Genomic DNA, 13,133 nt, shown 5'->3' on the forward strand with positions numbered 1-13,133 from the left:
TTTTTTTTTTTTTTTTTTTTTTTTTGCGGTACGCGGGCCTCTCACCGTTGCGGTCTCTCCCGCCGCAGAGCACAGGCTCCGGACGCGCAGGCCCAGCGGCCACGGCTCACGGGCCCAGCCGCTCCGCGGCACGCGGGATCTTCCCGGACCGGGGCACGAACCCGCGTCCCCTGCATCGGCGGGCGGACTCTCAACCACGGCGCCACCAGGGAAGCCCCACTTGTACTGTCTTTCAAGTGATTTTGAAATGACCTTTGAAACTGCCCTGGGAAAGCTGGGAGCTCCCATGGGTTCCAGTAAACCCGAACTGGTGTGGGCAGGGAGAGGGCTGCTGAGAGCCAGTTAAGTGGCCTCAGTCATTTGCTCTGGGAAACTCAGGTCTGTAGAAAAATCTCAGCTCCTTGCTGCATTTGATGACATGTTTCCAGAGTGAGGCCCACAGCCAGCCTAGATCCCCGCACACAGAAAGGAAGTTCTATTCTCTAGCTTTCCCCTGACGCTTGGCCTCGCTGCCTCCAAGGGTTGTGAGAGCATGGGGAGTCATCTGATTGACTGAGCCACCTAACAGGGGGTCTCAGTCGTGTGGTACAATCACTTGGGGAGCTTTAAAGTAGCCCTGATGCCCAAGCCGCACCCCAGAGAAATGGAATCAGAATTTCCGACACTGGGACCCAGGCATGGGTTTAAACTTAAGCTCTCCCCGGGTGATTCCCAAGTGCAGCCAAGGTTGAGAACCACTGCCCTCAATTCAGGGTCCTCACCTTTGACTAAAGCCCAGCATAATTAGAGGTGTCAGTTCAACTCCATTGGGTTAAAAAAACATCACACCCTCCATCATCACATTGTGTCCAGCCAGGACTTAGCTGCCCTGTGCTGTTTGCCACTGGGAGGGCTGTAATGGAGGACCACGACAGTCTCTGCGCTGTGACTTGCGCGTGGCCACCATCCACTGCCCTCCAAAGGGCCACGGTACATAAGGATATAATCGGCATGTCTTTAGTATTAAAATTTCCATGGGGTGTGTGAAAAAAAAAAATCTATAAACAATCTCCCTCGGTGGGGGGTGGGGGTGGGGAGGAATGATAAGAAAAAAAGAAAAGGTTGAGAAATACTCGTTTAGAGGAAGATGTCTTTGCTTGCCTTACGTCTCCCCCAGAGCTAGGCACTCCTTTGGAGTTCAAGCCCCTAACTGGCCCTGTGGCCCATGTACTCTTCTATCTGGACTTCAGTTATTCCTTTTGGAAAAAGAGAGATTTGGGCCAGGTGATCTTTAAGGATCCTTCCGGCTATGGGCTTGCAAATGAAAAGTCAGTTTCAAAAATCAGGATGTAAAACTTAATTTCCACAGGGGAGAACCAATCAGAGTCGGATGACCCAAAGAAATTATCTTGTAAAAGGCAAGAGAAGGAGGAGGTTTTCATAAAATCGCTTTGAATTGGGCTGAAACCGATATTTTTCCACAACAGCTCACAGAAAGGAAAGCACAGAATTCCTGCAGTGCATAAAAGCTGGAGAACATTTATTGCAAAGAGAGTCATTTACAGCAAGGTATTCTGCAGGACCTGTAACTCATCGTTTTATAGATGTACTTAATCCTTTGCTAGAGACAGCTACTCTGCCGTTTTGAGAATTGAAACCTTCACAGTTGCATAGAAAATATTTTGATAAAAGGTATACAAGAAAATTAGAATAGCTCAATCTGCATTCTATTGGTTCTTTCACATAAAATTCTGTATTAGTGGAATTCTTCCATCCAGCTATCAAAAATTGAAAATGTGAAATACTGTTAGGAAATACTCACTATAGAAGTGTCATATATAATATTCATTACACATAAAAAAGAAATCAGCATGTCTAAGTCAGTTTAATCGTGACCATTATCAGGGCTAAAACCTTTTGCGATAAAATTTCACTAAACTAAAATATTTAGTAGTGCTATATTTTGGGGCTTTTTTTTTTTTTTTTTTGCGGTACGCGGGCCTCTCACTGTCGTGGCCTCTCCCGTGGCGGAGCACAGGCTCCGGACGCGCAGGCTCGGCGGCCGTGGCTCACGGGCCCAGCCGCTCCGCGGCACGTGGGATCTTCCCGGACCGGGGCACGAACCCGCGTCCCCCGCATCGGCAGGCGGACTCTCAACCGCTGCGCCACCAGGGAAGCCCTGGGGGCTTTTTGACACACTGTTTCAGACCATCATTTACAGTGAAAGTTTATCGTCAACAGTCACACTGCAACTTCCCATTTTTCATGGCAATAGCATCCATCTGTTATTCTTCTCCTGGGGGTGGGGCTGATGTGCTCATCTAGAGTTCCAAGCAAAGGCTAAATGGTTTAGTTGTCCAGGAGGCTTGTAAAAAGCGGGGTTTCATTGCCAGCTCTGTCTAGAGGACATTATGATGACCAGTCTAGTAAATGTAGTCAAGAGAAACTAGTCGAGGCAGTGATTTGGATCCTGTCCCACCAAAAAGATAACAACAACAGGAATACCACAAAGACGTGATACCTTGGCTGCAGTTTTCTCTCTTCTCAACCAGCCTCCATTGTCATGGCAGTAGAACCTGAAATCAGTTACATCCTTGTCTAGACAAATTCCTAATTGCTCCCCTCCATAGGTCAACCTTGGCACAGTTGGGCTGGGCAGTTCTCCACTGTGGGCGCTGTCCTGTGCATTGAGGGATGTTTAGCAGCATCTCCGGCCTCTGTCCACTAGACGCCCCTCATCCCTAGTGGTGACAACCGAAGAGGTCTGCAGACATTGCCGAATGTTCCCTGGGGGAGGGGTGTAAAGTTGCCCCGGGTTGAACACCGCTGCTTTAGATGAAGGAGAGAAGACGAACCGTCATGTTGACAAGTCTCCTTCCTGTTTCAGTTTGAGAAATTTGGCAAAGCCGTGAATTATGCCGATGCAGCCCTGTCCTTCACCGAATGTGGCAACGCCATGGAGCGCGACCCTCTGGAAGCCAAGTCTCCGTACACCATGTACTCTGAGACCGTGGAGCTTCTCAGGTTCGTGCCTTTCTGCTACCTTTTTCCTTAGCTCTTTCCAGTCATAATTAGAAGCGGCTTTTGCTATGTTTGAAAACCATCACTTCCACATAATAATGACTCATCCAAGGCATCTTCTTCTTAGCGGTCATCATGATTCGTTCTTGCCATTTTACTCATGTCATGGAAAATTTATGACTGACGGACACTGCTTGTATCAGTCATTCCCTTCAGAGGTTATAACGTGAATGTTACAATTTGCAATATTCATAAAATTAAAATGGAAAGGTAGTGGATGCAAGTAAAGTATCATCGTTTCACTGTTTGGCGTGGACACTTGTCTTTCCAAAGCGCAGTTCTATAATTCACAAAAAGCAGTGCTATTGGGATTCCTGTTATAAACCGTGTTTTCTAAAAATTTCTGCCTCAGTTATTACAAATGGAGGGGCACTGTTCCAACACAAAGGCAGCTTTGGAGGCCGCAGCTGTGGAGTAGACGCTCCATGCATCTGGAATTTGAGGGACAGTCAAGGTGGTAGCAGCGGGAGGGGAGAGATGAGGTTGATAATAGGGAAGGGTGTATTAACGGCACAGATTATTGGTTTCATTTGCATTTTGAATGAAATTTTCTGGCCTGTTGCTCTTGGTGCAGTGGAGTTGGTGGGTAATCAAAAAATTCTTGTAAGAAGGGGAAAGAGAAGAAATGATATCCATTCTAGCGCTTTCCAGTAATCTGCAGGTATTTGTACAAGAATTTCCTCTACCTCTGCATAGTGGATAAGCACCTTCATCTGCAGGACGGACTACATCATGGCTTTTGATTGAGTGAGCAGTTCTTCGCCTGATAGGTCCTTGTATCCCAGCCACCTCTGGCTTCGTTAATCGATAATGCCAGGCCTGCTTTTTATTGTGTTCTTGCATCTGCAATAAACTGTTACAAATCTGAGGACTCTCGTACCTAAGCCTTCAGACAGACATCGGACAGATTTAGCATATGCATATTTTCCCAGGAAAGCATTTGAAAAGATCAGAAGAATGGCAGCCATTATAAAGAAGAAGGGGAAAAAAAAAAAAAAAAAAAAAAAAAAAAAAAACTATGGTTACATAGAATCAGAAGATTTAGTTAAAGCCACCAAAGTAGGGAGATTATGAGGAAAGTTCCAGCCTTACCCTTGACAGGCCAGGCAGCCATCTTTGGCTTTTCGCTGCTCTGAGAAGTACATAAAGTATCTCTCAGACTTACTTTATGCCCTGTGAAAGCCACCACCGCCATTTGTAGCTTTCAAGGGGAAATTGATTTCTCAGTGTCTATATGAGGCTGCCTGCAGTTTTCAAAGATGCACAAGATGAAAATCCTGGCAGAAACGACAAGGATTCAAAATGGAGGGGAAACTTTAATGAACAAACCTGCAGAAAAGCCATGCCTTCTATTCATCCCCAAATGCAAATTAAAACAAGGCACTTTTTAAATTGACAGGAAAATGTAAAAATGTTAATACCTAGTGTTAGCACATATGCAAAATAATGGTGAACTGGGCCTCCTCCATGCTGTCGATGGGAATGGAAATTGATCGTTGTAAAGTGAGGGCAATTTGGTATTGTGTAGGAAAACCTATACAAGTGAGCATTCATATCTTTTGAGCCAGTAATTCAACTTCCAGAAATTTGAATTTTCTATACTGAAGAAAGGACTTGTAAGAGGAGAACGAGTTATCTGTACAGTGTTCAGTTTGGCCTATATTATAGCACCCTATTAGAAGCAAACCAAATCATCAGGAGTAGAAGGGTAATTAATTACATCGCAGTACACTCAACAGAATGATTTGCAGCCATTGAAATGCAACAATGATGGAGACTATGTAGCTGCACGAAAATGTTAATAATATGATGTTAAAGTAAAAGCAAAGCCACAGAATTATAGACACATTGCATTTCTAACCACGAAAAGCACGTTTCTGCACGTTGGACCAACCTGGGAGGGAAATAAGGTCATATCTGTAATTGGGGGTGAAATTATGGGTGTTTTCACTCTCTCTCTCTCTCTCTCTATTTTTTTCTTGTTTTCCTTTAGGAAAACACATGCTCTCTAAATAGAAAAGCCAAACATCAAATTTCATTTTTGGTAAAAATGCCATGTGAATCGTTGAGTGATATTTATTTCCATTAGAAAACACTTCTTTTTCCTTTATTATTATTTACAATTCTTTTTTCTTTTTGTCTAAGCACAGGTGTTTTTTTACATGATGTGATAGTTTACTCCCCATAGGAGTATATTTTCAGTGGAACCTGGTGAAAGTCAATGGAGAATTTATAGCCATTCACTTCTTTTTTTTTTTTAAAAAAAAAAAAAAGAGAGAGAGAGAATCTCAAGAGTACAATGAGGTCAGTTACAGGAATAAAGAAAAACTCCTTGGTGATCTGCATGTGTAGATTTAGTGACTGTATTTCAATACTATCAGAAAACAAATGTAAATATAAATAAGGGTTTATTTTTAGGAAACCCCCCCCCCAAAAAAAAGGTTTTGTGATATAAAGAATTGCAGAAGAGACATAATTAAGGTAGCATGGTCAAAGAGGTCCTCTCTGAGAATGAGCTTTCCCACCCTGAATGATGAGGTCTGATTGCTGTCTACAGTGTCTCCTAGTACAGAGAAGCTCATATTTTTATCTTGCACTTCTCACCATTTCTTTTTTTTTTTTAGAACAAAACCCCCATAATTTTTATTTTATTTTATTTTATTTTATTTTATTATTTTTTTATTATTATTTTTTAACATCTTTATTGGGGTATAATTGCTTTACAATGGTGTGTTAGTTTCTGCTTTATAACAGAGTGAATCAGTTATGCATATACATATGTTCCCATATCTCTTCCCTCTTTGTCTCCCTCCCTCCAGCCATTCACTTTTAAGTCAGTATTTTGAAACTTTATTTTGAGATAATTGGACATTCACATGCAGTTATAAGACATGATACAGAAAGTTCCTGTGTACCTCTCCCCCACCCCCTGTTTCCCCCCATGTAGCAGAAGCTCTAGTCCAAGATCACAGCCAGGACAGGGACATTGCTACAGTCCACCTGCCTTACTCAGAAGTCATCAGGTCTTTTTTCTCCCAGATTTTACCAGTCCTACATGCACTACTTTGTATGTCCTCTATATATGTAGAACTTTATATATCTAGTATATGTGCGTGTATAATTTTTTTTTTTTTTTTTTTTTTGGAGAGAAGTTTCAGTTGGGAATAAAATGGGCTAAAGCAACTGAGTCTTCTGGCCCATGTAAGCCGTTGGAACTCCACTATCAAGGCACTTCAACAGTGGCTGCAATTAGAGGGTAACTGTAATAGGAACATGGTTTTTAGTAGCGTAATTTTACGTTGAAGAGATCTGTATTACTCTCTCGCTGACGGTATGCTGGCTGCAGAGAGAGCACCCCATTTTTTTCATTCAAGTAATTATGGTTGCTCTGAGCCTGGGGAATCTGCAATAGACATATACTTGTGAAGACAAGTGGGGCATCACAATGACTTGACATTTCAGTGATCCAGCTGTCAAAGACAGATTTATGACAACATAAGAAGCCTTTTTGCTTAATATGGCAACAACAGGGGGGACCCACATCAAGTGCGCGGGTCCTTTTGCTGGAAAATGTTCACCGGACAGAACTGGGGCAGTAGCTGGGGAGAGCAGAGCGATAGGGGGCGCCGGTGTTCCGGGGAGGCTGCCGAAAGTGCGGGCTCGCCGTCGCCTTCTCGTAATCGAGAGCTAGTCGGGGCTGCCTGCACATTTTCAACTTCCCTCTGCAACACTGAACTCTGTTACTCATTCCACCACGAGTGCCTGTGAAATTGCATTAAAGCTCAGACAATGATTTTATGCAATGAATTGATTTTCAAGAGTCTAAATGCCCAGAATGGAATCTGCTCAGCTCGAAGAAAAAAAATGGGACCTACTCAACCTTTGATCTCCCCGGTGTGGAACAGTAACGATTAAAGAGAATGGAAAGACAAAATATACAAGCGCCATAAATTAGGGGCGCTCAGACCTTTACCTGCTGTGAAATGTACCTCCCTTAGAAAACAAAAAAACCACTTCCTACAGGAATATGTTCCACACCTGAGCCATTAGATACACACAGCTGTTGTTAACTGTGTGATGGAGGCCTCCCTACACTCAGGTCAGACATAGCTGTGTTATTATTTACCTCATCTGTCAAAAACTCAACTGAAACTGACATTTGTGTCCACGTCTCGTTGAAAGCCAATAACATTGTTTAACTAGAATGTTCTTACAAACAGTATTTTGCCAGCATTTATACACACGCCAGACCCACAGTAGTTCCACAACACTGTTCTGGAACATGGGCCCCGGATGTAGCTGGCTTCTCCAGAGCTAGCTTCCATCCGTCACAGCAGTGCCATTGTGACACTCCTGTGGTCGTCGTTTTGTATATGTTTTCAGGAAAGCACACTTTTGCCCATGTGCCCTTCTCGGTCCTAACACCCAGGGCAAATGTGGGGCTAGCACATTTAGGTGCTGGGAACGCCAATGACTTTGGGACTTTCTGAAGGGTCAGACGGATTCCACTTGAGCTTGTCCTTTCTCTTCAAAGGTATGCAATGAGGCTGAAGAACTTTGCAAGCCCCCTGGCTTCGGATGGGGACAAAAAGCTGGCCGTACTATGGTAAGCCTCCTGGAGGCCACCAGGAAACAGCTGAAATGTTGCAGAAGGATTTGAAAAGTCAACTTAAGCTGCTTACCCCCAGATCATTATTCTTGTTTTCCGTTAAACTCTGGAAGGCTAACTGGTGGATTTCTTCAGTCGCTGACTAAACATTTACTCTCCGAATTTATACCCTTATCGAGATGGGATTTTAATGCTTACCCCTTCTTTTTTCTTTAAAAAAACGACACAAATGTATTATCTTACAGTTCTGAAGGTCAGAAGTCTGAAATGTGTTTCACGAGCCTATAATCAGAGTGTCAGCGAGGCTGCATGCCTTCCAGAGGCTCTAGGGGAGAGTCAACTTCCTGGCCTTTTCCAGCTTTTAGAGGCCACCTGCACTCCTTGGCTCAGGGCCCCTTCGTCCATCCTCAAAGTCATCAGTGTAGCTCCTTAAAATAGCTCCCCGACTTTGACATTCGGCCTCCTCCTCCCATCTTTTGTGAACTCTCTTTTTTTCTTTTCTTAAAAATTTTATTGAAGTGCAGTTGCTTTACGATGTTGTGTTAATTTCCGCTGTGCAGCACAGTGACTCGGTTATACATCTATATATATATTCTTTTTCATATCCGTCTCCATTACGCTTTATCACAGGATGTTGAGTATAGTTCCCTGTGCTATGCTTACTCCTTCTTTTGAAAATGTTTTTCTTTTTTCACTTATATGCCTCAATAACCGTAGGAGAGTAACTGCAAAATAGGAATCAGGTTTTAGTTTTATAGGTTTGATTACGCATTGGCATTAACACGGTCCTTTCCTCAACACCACAGCTACCGATGCTTATCACTTCTCTACCTGCGGATGTTCAAACTGAAAAAGGACCACGCCATGAAGTACTCCAGGTCACTGATGGAATATTTTAAGGTAAATCCTTATTTGATATAATTTATAGGCCCCGGGTGATTAAATCACTAATGAGACATGGCAGGCATGTTATTAAATGTCAAGGTTGCTGCTGCCAAAGGCTTAACCTTCCTCATCCTGGCTCCTCCCACCTCTCCTCTGGGGCTCAGCAGAGAGCTTAGGTTTGATTTGATTCCAGAGAGAGAAGGTACAATAGTTCAATCTCCTGATGGTTCTCTGGACTGAACAAATGGCCCCGGGCAGCTTCCCAGCTGCAGTGGGGCGGGGGCGGGGGGCGGCGGTGCCTTCTGCCCACCCTGCACGGGGGAGCCACCAGAGGACACGGCTGGAGCTGTGGCCATGGCTATGGCCGGCCTCGTGTTACATGAGATGCCAGCCTAGAAATTTCTCGGCAGTGAGAGAAGTCACTGCAGCCACCCTGGGCTCTGCGGGGACAGCCACACCCCCTTTGACCATGGGGAGTCTTGGAGGACAGTGGTTGCACTTGAAGACAGCTGATTGCTTTGGCTGCCAAAATAAACAAACAATAAATAAACAGATGCATCGTCTAGGGAGCTGAAGTTTTTTTTTTTCTTTTTCTTTTTCTTTTTTTTTTGCGGTACGCGGGCCTCTCACTGCTGTGGCCTCTCCCGTCGCGGAGCACAGGCTCCGGACGCGCAGGCTCAGCGGCCACGGCTCACGGGCCCAGCCGCTCCGCGGCGTGTGGGATCTTCCCGGACCGGGGCACGAACCCGTGTCCCCCGCATCGGCAGGCGGACTCTCAACCGCTGCGCCACCAGGGAAGCCCTGAAGTCTTTAATCTGCAAGCAGAGCAAGATATTTCAACCATGGCCACTGTGCCGGGTATCACTGGCTTGGGGGGGGGTGTCCTTGGAGCTTCGGTGGCTTCTACCCCCATAACACTGGTCACGTTTTAGAGTTGAGGGGGCTCAAGGCTCCCGTTGGGCAGGTCTTGAAAGGAAAAGGACAATTTTATAGATTTATTTAGTGGTAGTATTCTTTTGCCAAGTTCATCAGACCACTTGGCTCAGTTGCACCAAGGCAGTTGTTTGAAATGAATCAAATCCTGACCGCACCTCAAACATCAGAACCCGGTGAGAGGGGGTGCACAGCTGTGTGCGGACACCAACTCGGGAAAAGGAGCAGGTTCCCCAGCTATCATGTGGTGTGGCCATAATAAAGCCAGTGCTTGTGGAGGTGAACATGGTCAAATGCAGCAGCTGCCCACGACCGTATGTCTACAGCGTCAGCCTGGGCTCTGGAAAGGCGTCTTGATGCTATAGGTCTGGGGCAGGTCCTAAGAATGGGCATTTCTAACAAGTTCCCAGGCAATGCTGACGCTGTGGTCGCGCTTTGAGCCCCAGCCCCAGCATCTGTCCTCTGCGGCCTGTCCTGTGGGGCTTTCAGGGCACTGCCAGATACCAAACAGACGTTAAGTAACTCACTCCTCTGGCAGTGTGTTGAGCTTCTCTGAGGTTCAAAACTGGAGGCTCCCACCTGGTGAGGCCATTATAACGAGTTGTCCACATGGGGCGGTGCTGAGTGTCAGGTTTTCCTGTGCTCCACAAGTGTACCGCCACTAAAACAGAGGAGACCCATTCTCTTTTAAAAAATGTATTTGATTGAAGTCTAGTTGATTTACAATGTTGTGTTAATTTCTGCTGTACAGCAAAGCGATTCAGTTATATACATATATACATTCTTTTTTCATATTCTTTTCCATTGTGGTTTATCCCAGGATACTGAATAGAGTTGCCTGCGCTCTACAGTAGGACCTTGTTGTTTATCCATCCTGTACATACGAGTTTGCATCTGCTGACCCCAAACTCCCAACCCACCCCTCCCCCACACCCCCTCCCCCTTGGCAACCACAAGTCTGTCCTCTATGTCTGTGAGTCCGTTTCTGTTTCACAGATATGTTCAACTGTGTCATATTTTAGATTCCACATGTAAGTGAAATCATATGATATTTGTCTTTCTCTTTCTGACTTACTTCACTCAGTATGATCATCTCTAGGTGCGTCCATGTTGCTGCAAATGGCATTATTTCATTCCTTTTTATGGCTGAATAATATTCCATTGTACATATATACCACCTCTTCTTTATCTACTCATCTGTTTATGGACACAGGTTGCTTCCATATCTTCGATATTGTAAATAGTGTTGTGATGAACATTGGGGTGCGTGTATCTTTTCAAAGTATGATTTTCTCCGAATATACGCCCAGGAGTGGAATTGCTGGATCACATGGTAGTTCTATTTTTAGTTTTTTGAGGAGCCTCCATACTGTCTTCCACAGTGTCTGCACCAATTTACATTCCCACCAACAGTGCAGGGGGGTTCCCTTTTCGAGGAGGCCCATTGTTTAAACCAGCCCATCAGAGGGCAAAGATTGTTTAGTGATCCACTGCAATGCAGCCCTGGAAAACCATCAGCCATGAGGATATGCATGTGACGATAGCAAATCAAGGTGGTTCTCACACACACACACACACACACACACACACACACACACACACACACACAGATGCTGCTTGGTCCTGGCGAGTTCCTGGGATTTCAGAAATGACATCCTACCTTGCATCCCAAGGAAAAAGTTTGTAACTGGAGCTAAAGGTGAAAAGCTTGTCTGTACTCTGAAGAGCTTGTTTTGCAGAATAAATTTCAGATGAGGATAATTAAACCACTTCTTGGAGAACTGAGTCTGATTTCACTGGGCCTTTTAGTATATAAGATCTTTCATCAAGTGACTTTCATGGTCCTGATTGGAGCCCACTAATTATCCCAACCAGCTATTTTCATCGAGTGCGCATCGTGGTGTGCTGACGTGCACATACATTCCAGCTCTGGTAAGGAAACAGGAGGCATCCCGAAATGCTGCAATCAATATTAATGTACTCGAAATCACGCTTCCATCTGTTTCTGAATTAATAAAACACAAGATAGATGTCCTCATTTCCCTCTCTCTTTCTCTCTTTTAGCAAAATGCTTCAAAAGTCGCTCAGATACCATCTCCATGGGTAGGCAATGGAAAGTAAGTATCTTCTGAAAATTATGTTTTCATGAAAATCAGCGATTGAATAGACCCCAAATATTGGGTATTGACAACCCCAGGTGGAAAGGTCAGTTCTGAATCTCCCGTAATTTTGGTGCTCGCAGAATTCTAGTCAGGTTTCAGCTAATAGCAGGACAGAAAAGTTTAACATGATGTGATTCCAAATTTCTTTCACTATTTGATCTTTAAGCCAAATGACGGCCATAAAGATATCAGTTAATGAGATGGCAAGCACCATGCCATTTCGGGGAGGCAGGGTAAAGTTACCTCCACTGCCGTGATTCTTCAGTGATTCACTCAGTAATGAAAGACCAATGAAATATTCATTGATATATGGTAAATGCTTTAATAAAACCGGAGGCATAATAGCGCTGAAAATGTGAAGGCACTTCGTCAGCCAATTGTCTGAACCTTCACGATGATTTTCATGTTAATACTAAAATACCCTGACCTAAAATGTAAAAGCAGCTACTCTACTGCTGGTCTGAGGCTCAGTGAACTCACCCACTCTGCGGCCGTCCTTAGAGCCCTATCTGCTCGGGGCAGCTCAGCCCTCCAGCAGTAGGGCAGGAGCTGGGAAGCCAGCTGACGTGGGCCAGAAGCTGCCCTTAGCTCCCAGGGTAAACTAAGAGAGCCCCTTCCTCTCTCTACAATGAAAGGGCCGGACCCAGTGACATCGGAGGCTCATCTGAAGACAGGTTCCTTTTCAGAGGGCGACTTGGAATCCTAGTTCTGTCTCAGCCCTGAACTGGCTACATGCCCACACTTAACTGCTTGAGCATCCGTTTCTCCTGTGATTCCAATACCTCCCTCACCACCCCAAGCCCACTTCCCACCAGTGGATGTATACCTTCACAAAGAGCTGGATGTATACCTTCACAAAGAGCTGGGGGGTTTTGCCCATTTTTCATCGTTTCAAAATTCTTAACGTCTCTGATCAAAACACTTTCTGGAACAGTGAAATAGTCTCCTTTGCCACTTTATAGTTTAAAGCACAGTCCCGAAGCAGTGGGATCGTGAACTCTAAGAGCATAAAAACATTGAGAGTGAGGGAACAGATCCATTAAAAACTACGTGTTAACTCAATTACTGTATTGAAAGGAAGTGCCATTCAAACCGTTGAATTAGGTCTCAGTCTTACACTGACGGACGAAAGTGAAAGAACGCTTCTCTCTGCAAGCTCAGAAAATAAAAATAACTATTGAAAGGCCCAGAGAAAGCTATTTTCTCTGAGCACGGAGTAAAGCAAGGGCAAATTCAGGTAAGCAGCCATCAAAGGATCATTGGAAGAAAAATTTTTTTAATTCTGCAACGAAAGAACTCAAACACATTCTAAGCTTGCGAAGTCACGTTAGAAGCCTCCCGAAATGATCTTTAAAGCAGCTTCTGTCTGAAGAAAGCACACTCCCTTTGGTAGTGCAGAGAGCTTTTGAATGAGGCAACTCAAAACGGTCGCCCAGGGGTTACAGCCCATTCATTCAGCAAATACTTTGGGTACATTTCCCTAC

At 44.6% G+C, this 13,133-nt stretch overlaps 1 protein-coding gene across 1 annotated transcript in view; it reads left to right on the forward strand.

Annotated features, from left to right (window-relative positions):
• The window catches only part of AFF2 (ALF transcription elongation factor 2), a gene marked incomplete at its 5' end in the record, with an annotated part of 37,507 nt that overhangs the window by 15,313 nt on the left and 9,061 nt on the right, over positions 1 to 13,133 (forward strand). Inside the window, 4 exons of the mRNA XM_007458920.1 lie at positions 2,867 to 3,003; positions 7,595 to 7,666; positions 8,476 to 8,569; positions 11,552 to 11,604. Of these exons, the coding sequence (XP_007458982.1) occupies positions 2,867 to 3,003; positions 7,595 to 7,666; positions 8,476 to 8,569; positions 11,552 to 11,604 (356 nt within the window). The remainder of the gene's footprint in view (positions 1 to 2,866; positions 3,004 to 7,594; positions 7,667 to 8,475; positions 8,570 to 11,551; positions 11,605 to 13,133) is intronic.

The sequence above is a fragment of the Lipotes vexillifer genome, unplaced genomic scaffold, assembly GCF_000442215.2.
Source record: "Lipotes vexillifer unplaced genomic scaffold, Lipotes_vexillifer_v1.1 scaffold1790, whole genome shotgun sequence".
NCBI lineage: Eukaryota > Metazoa > Chordata > Mammalia > Artiodactyla > Lipotidae > Lipotes > Lipotes vexillifer.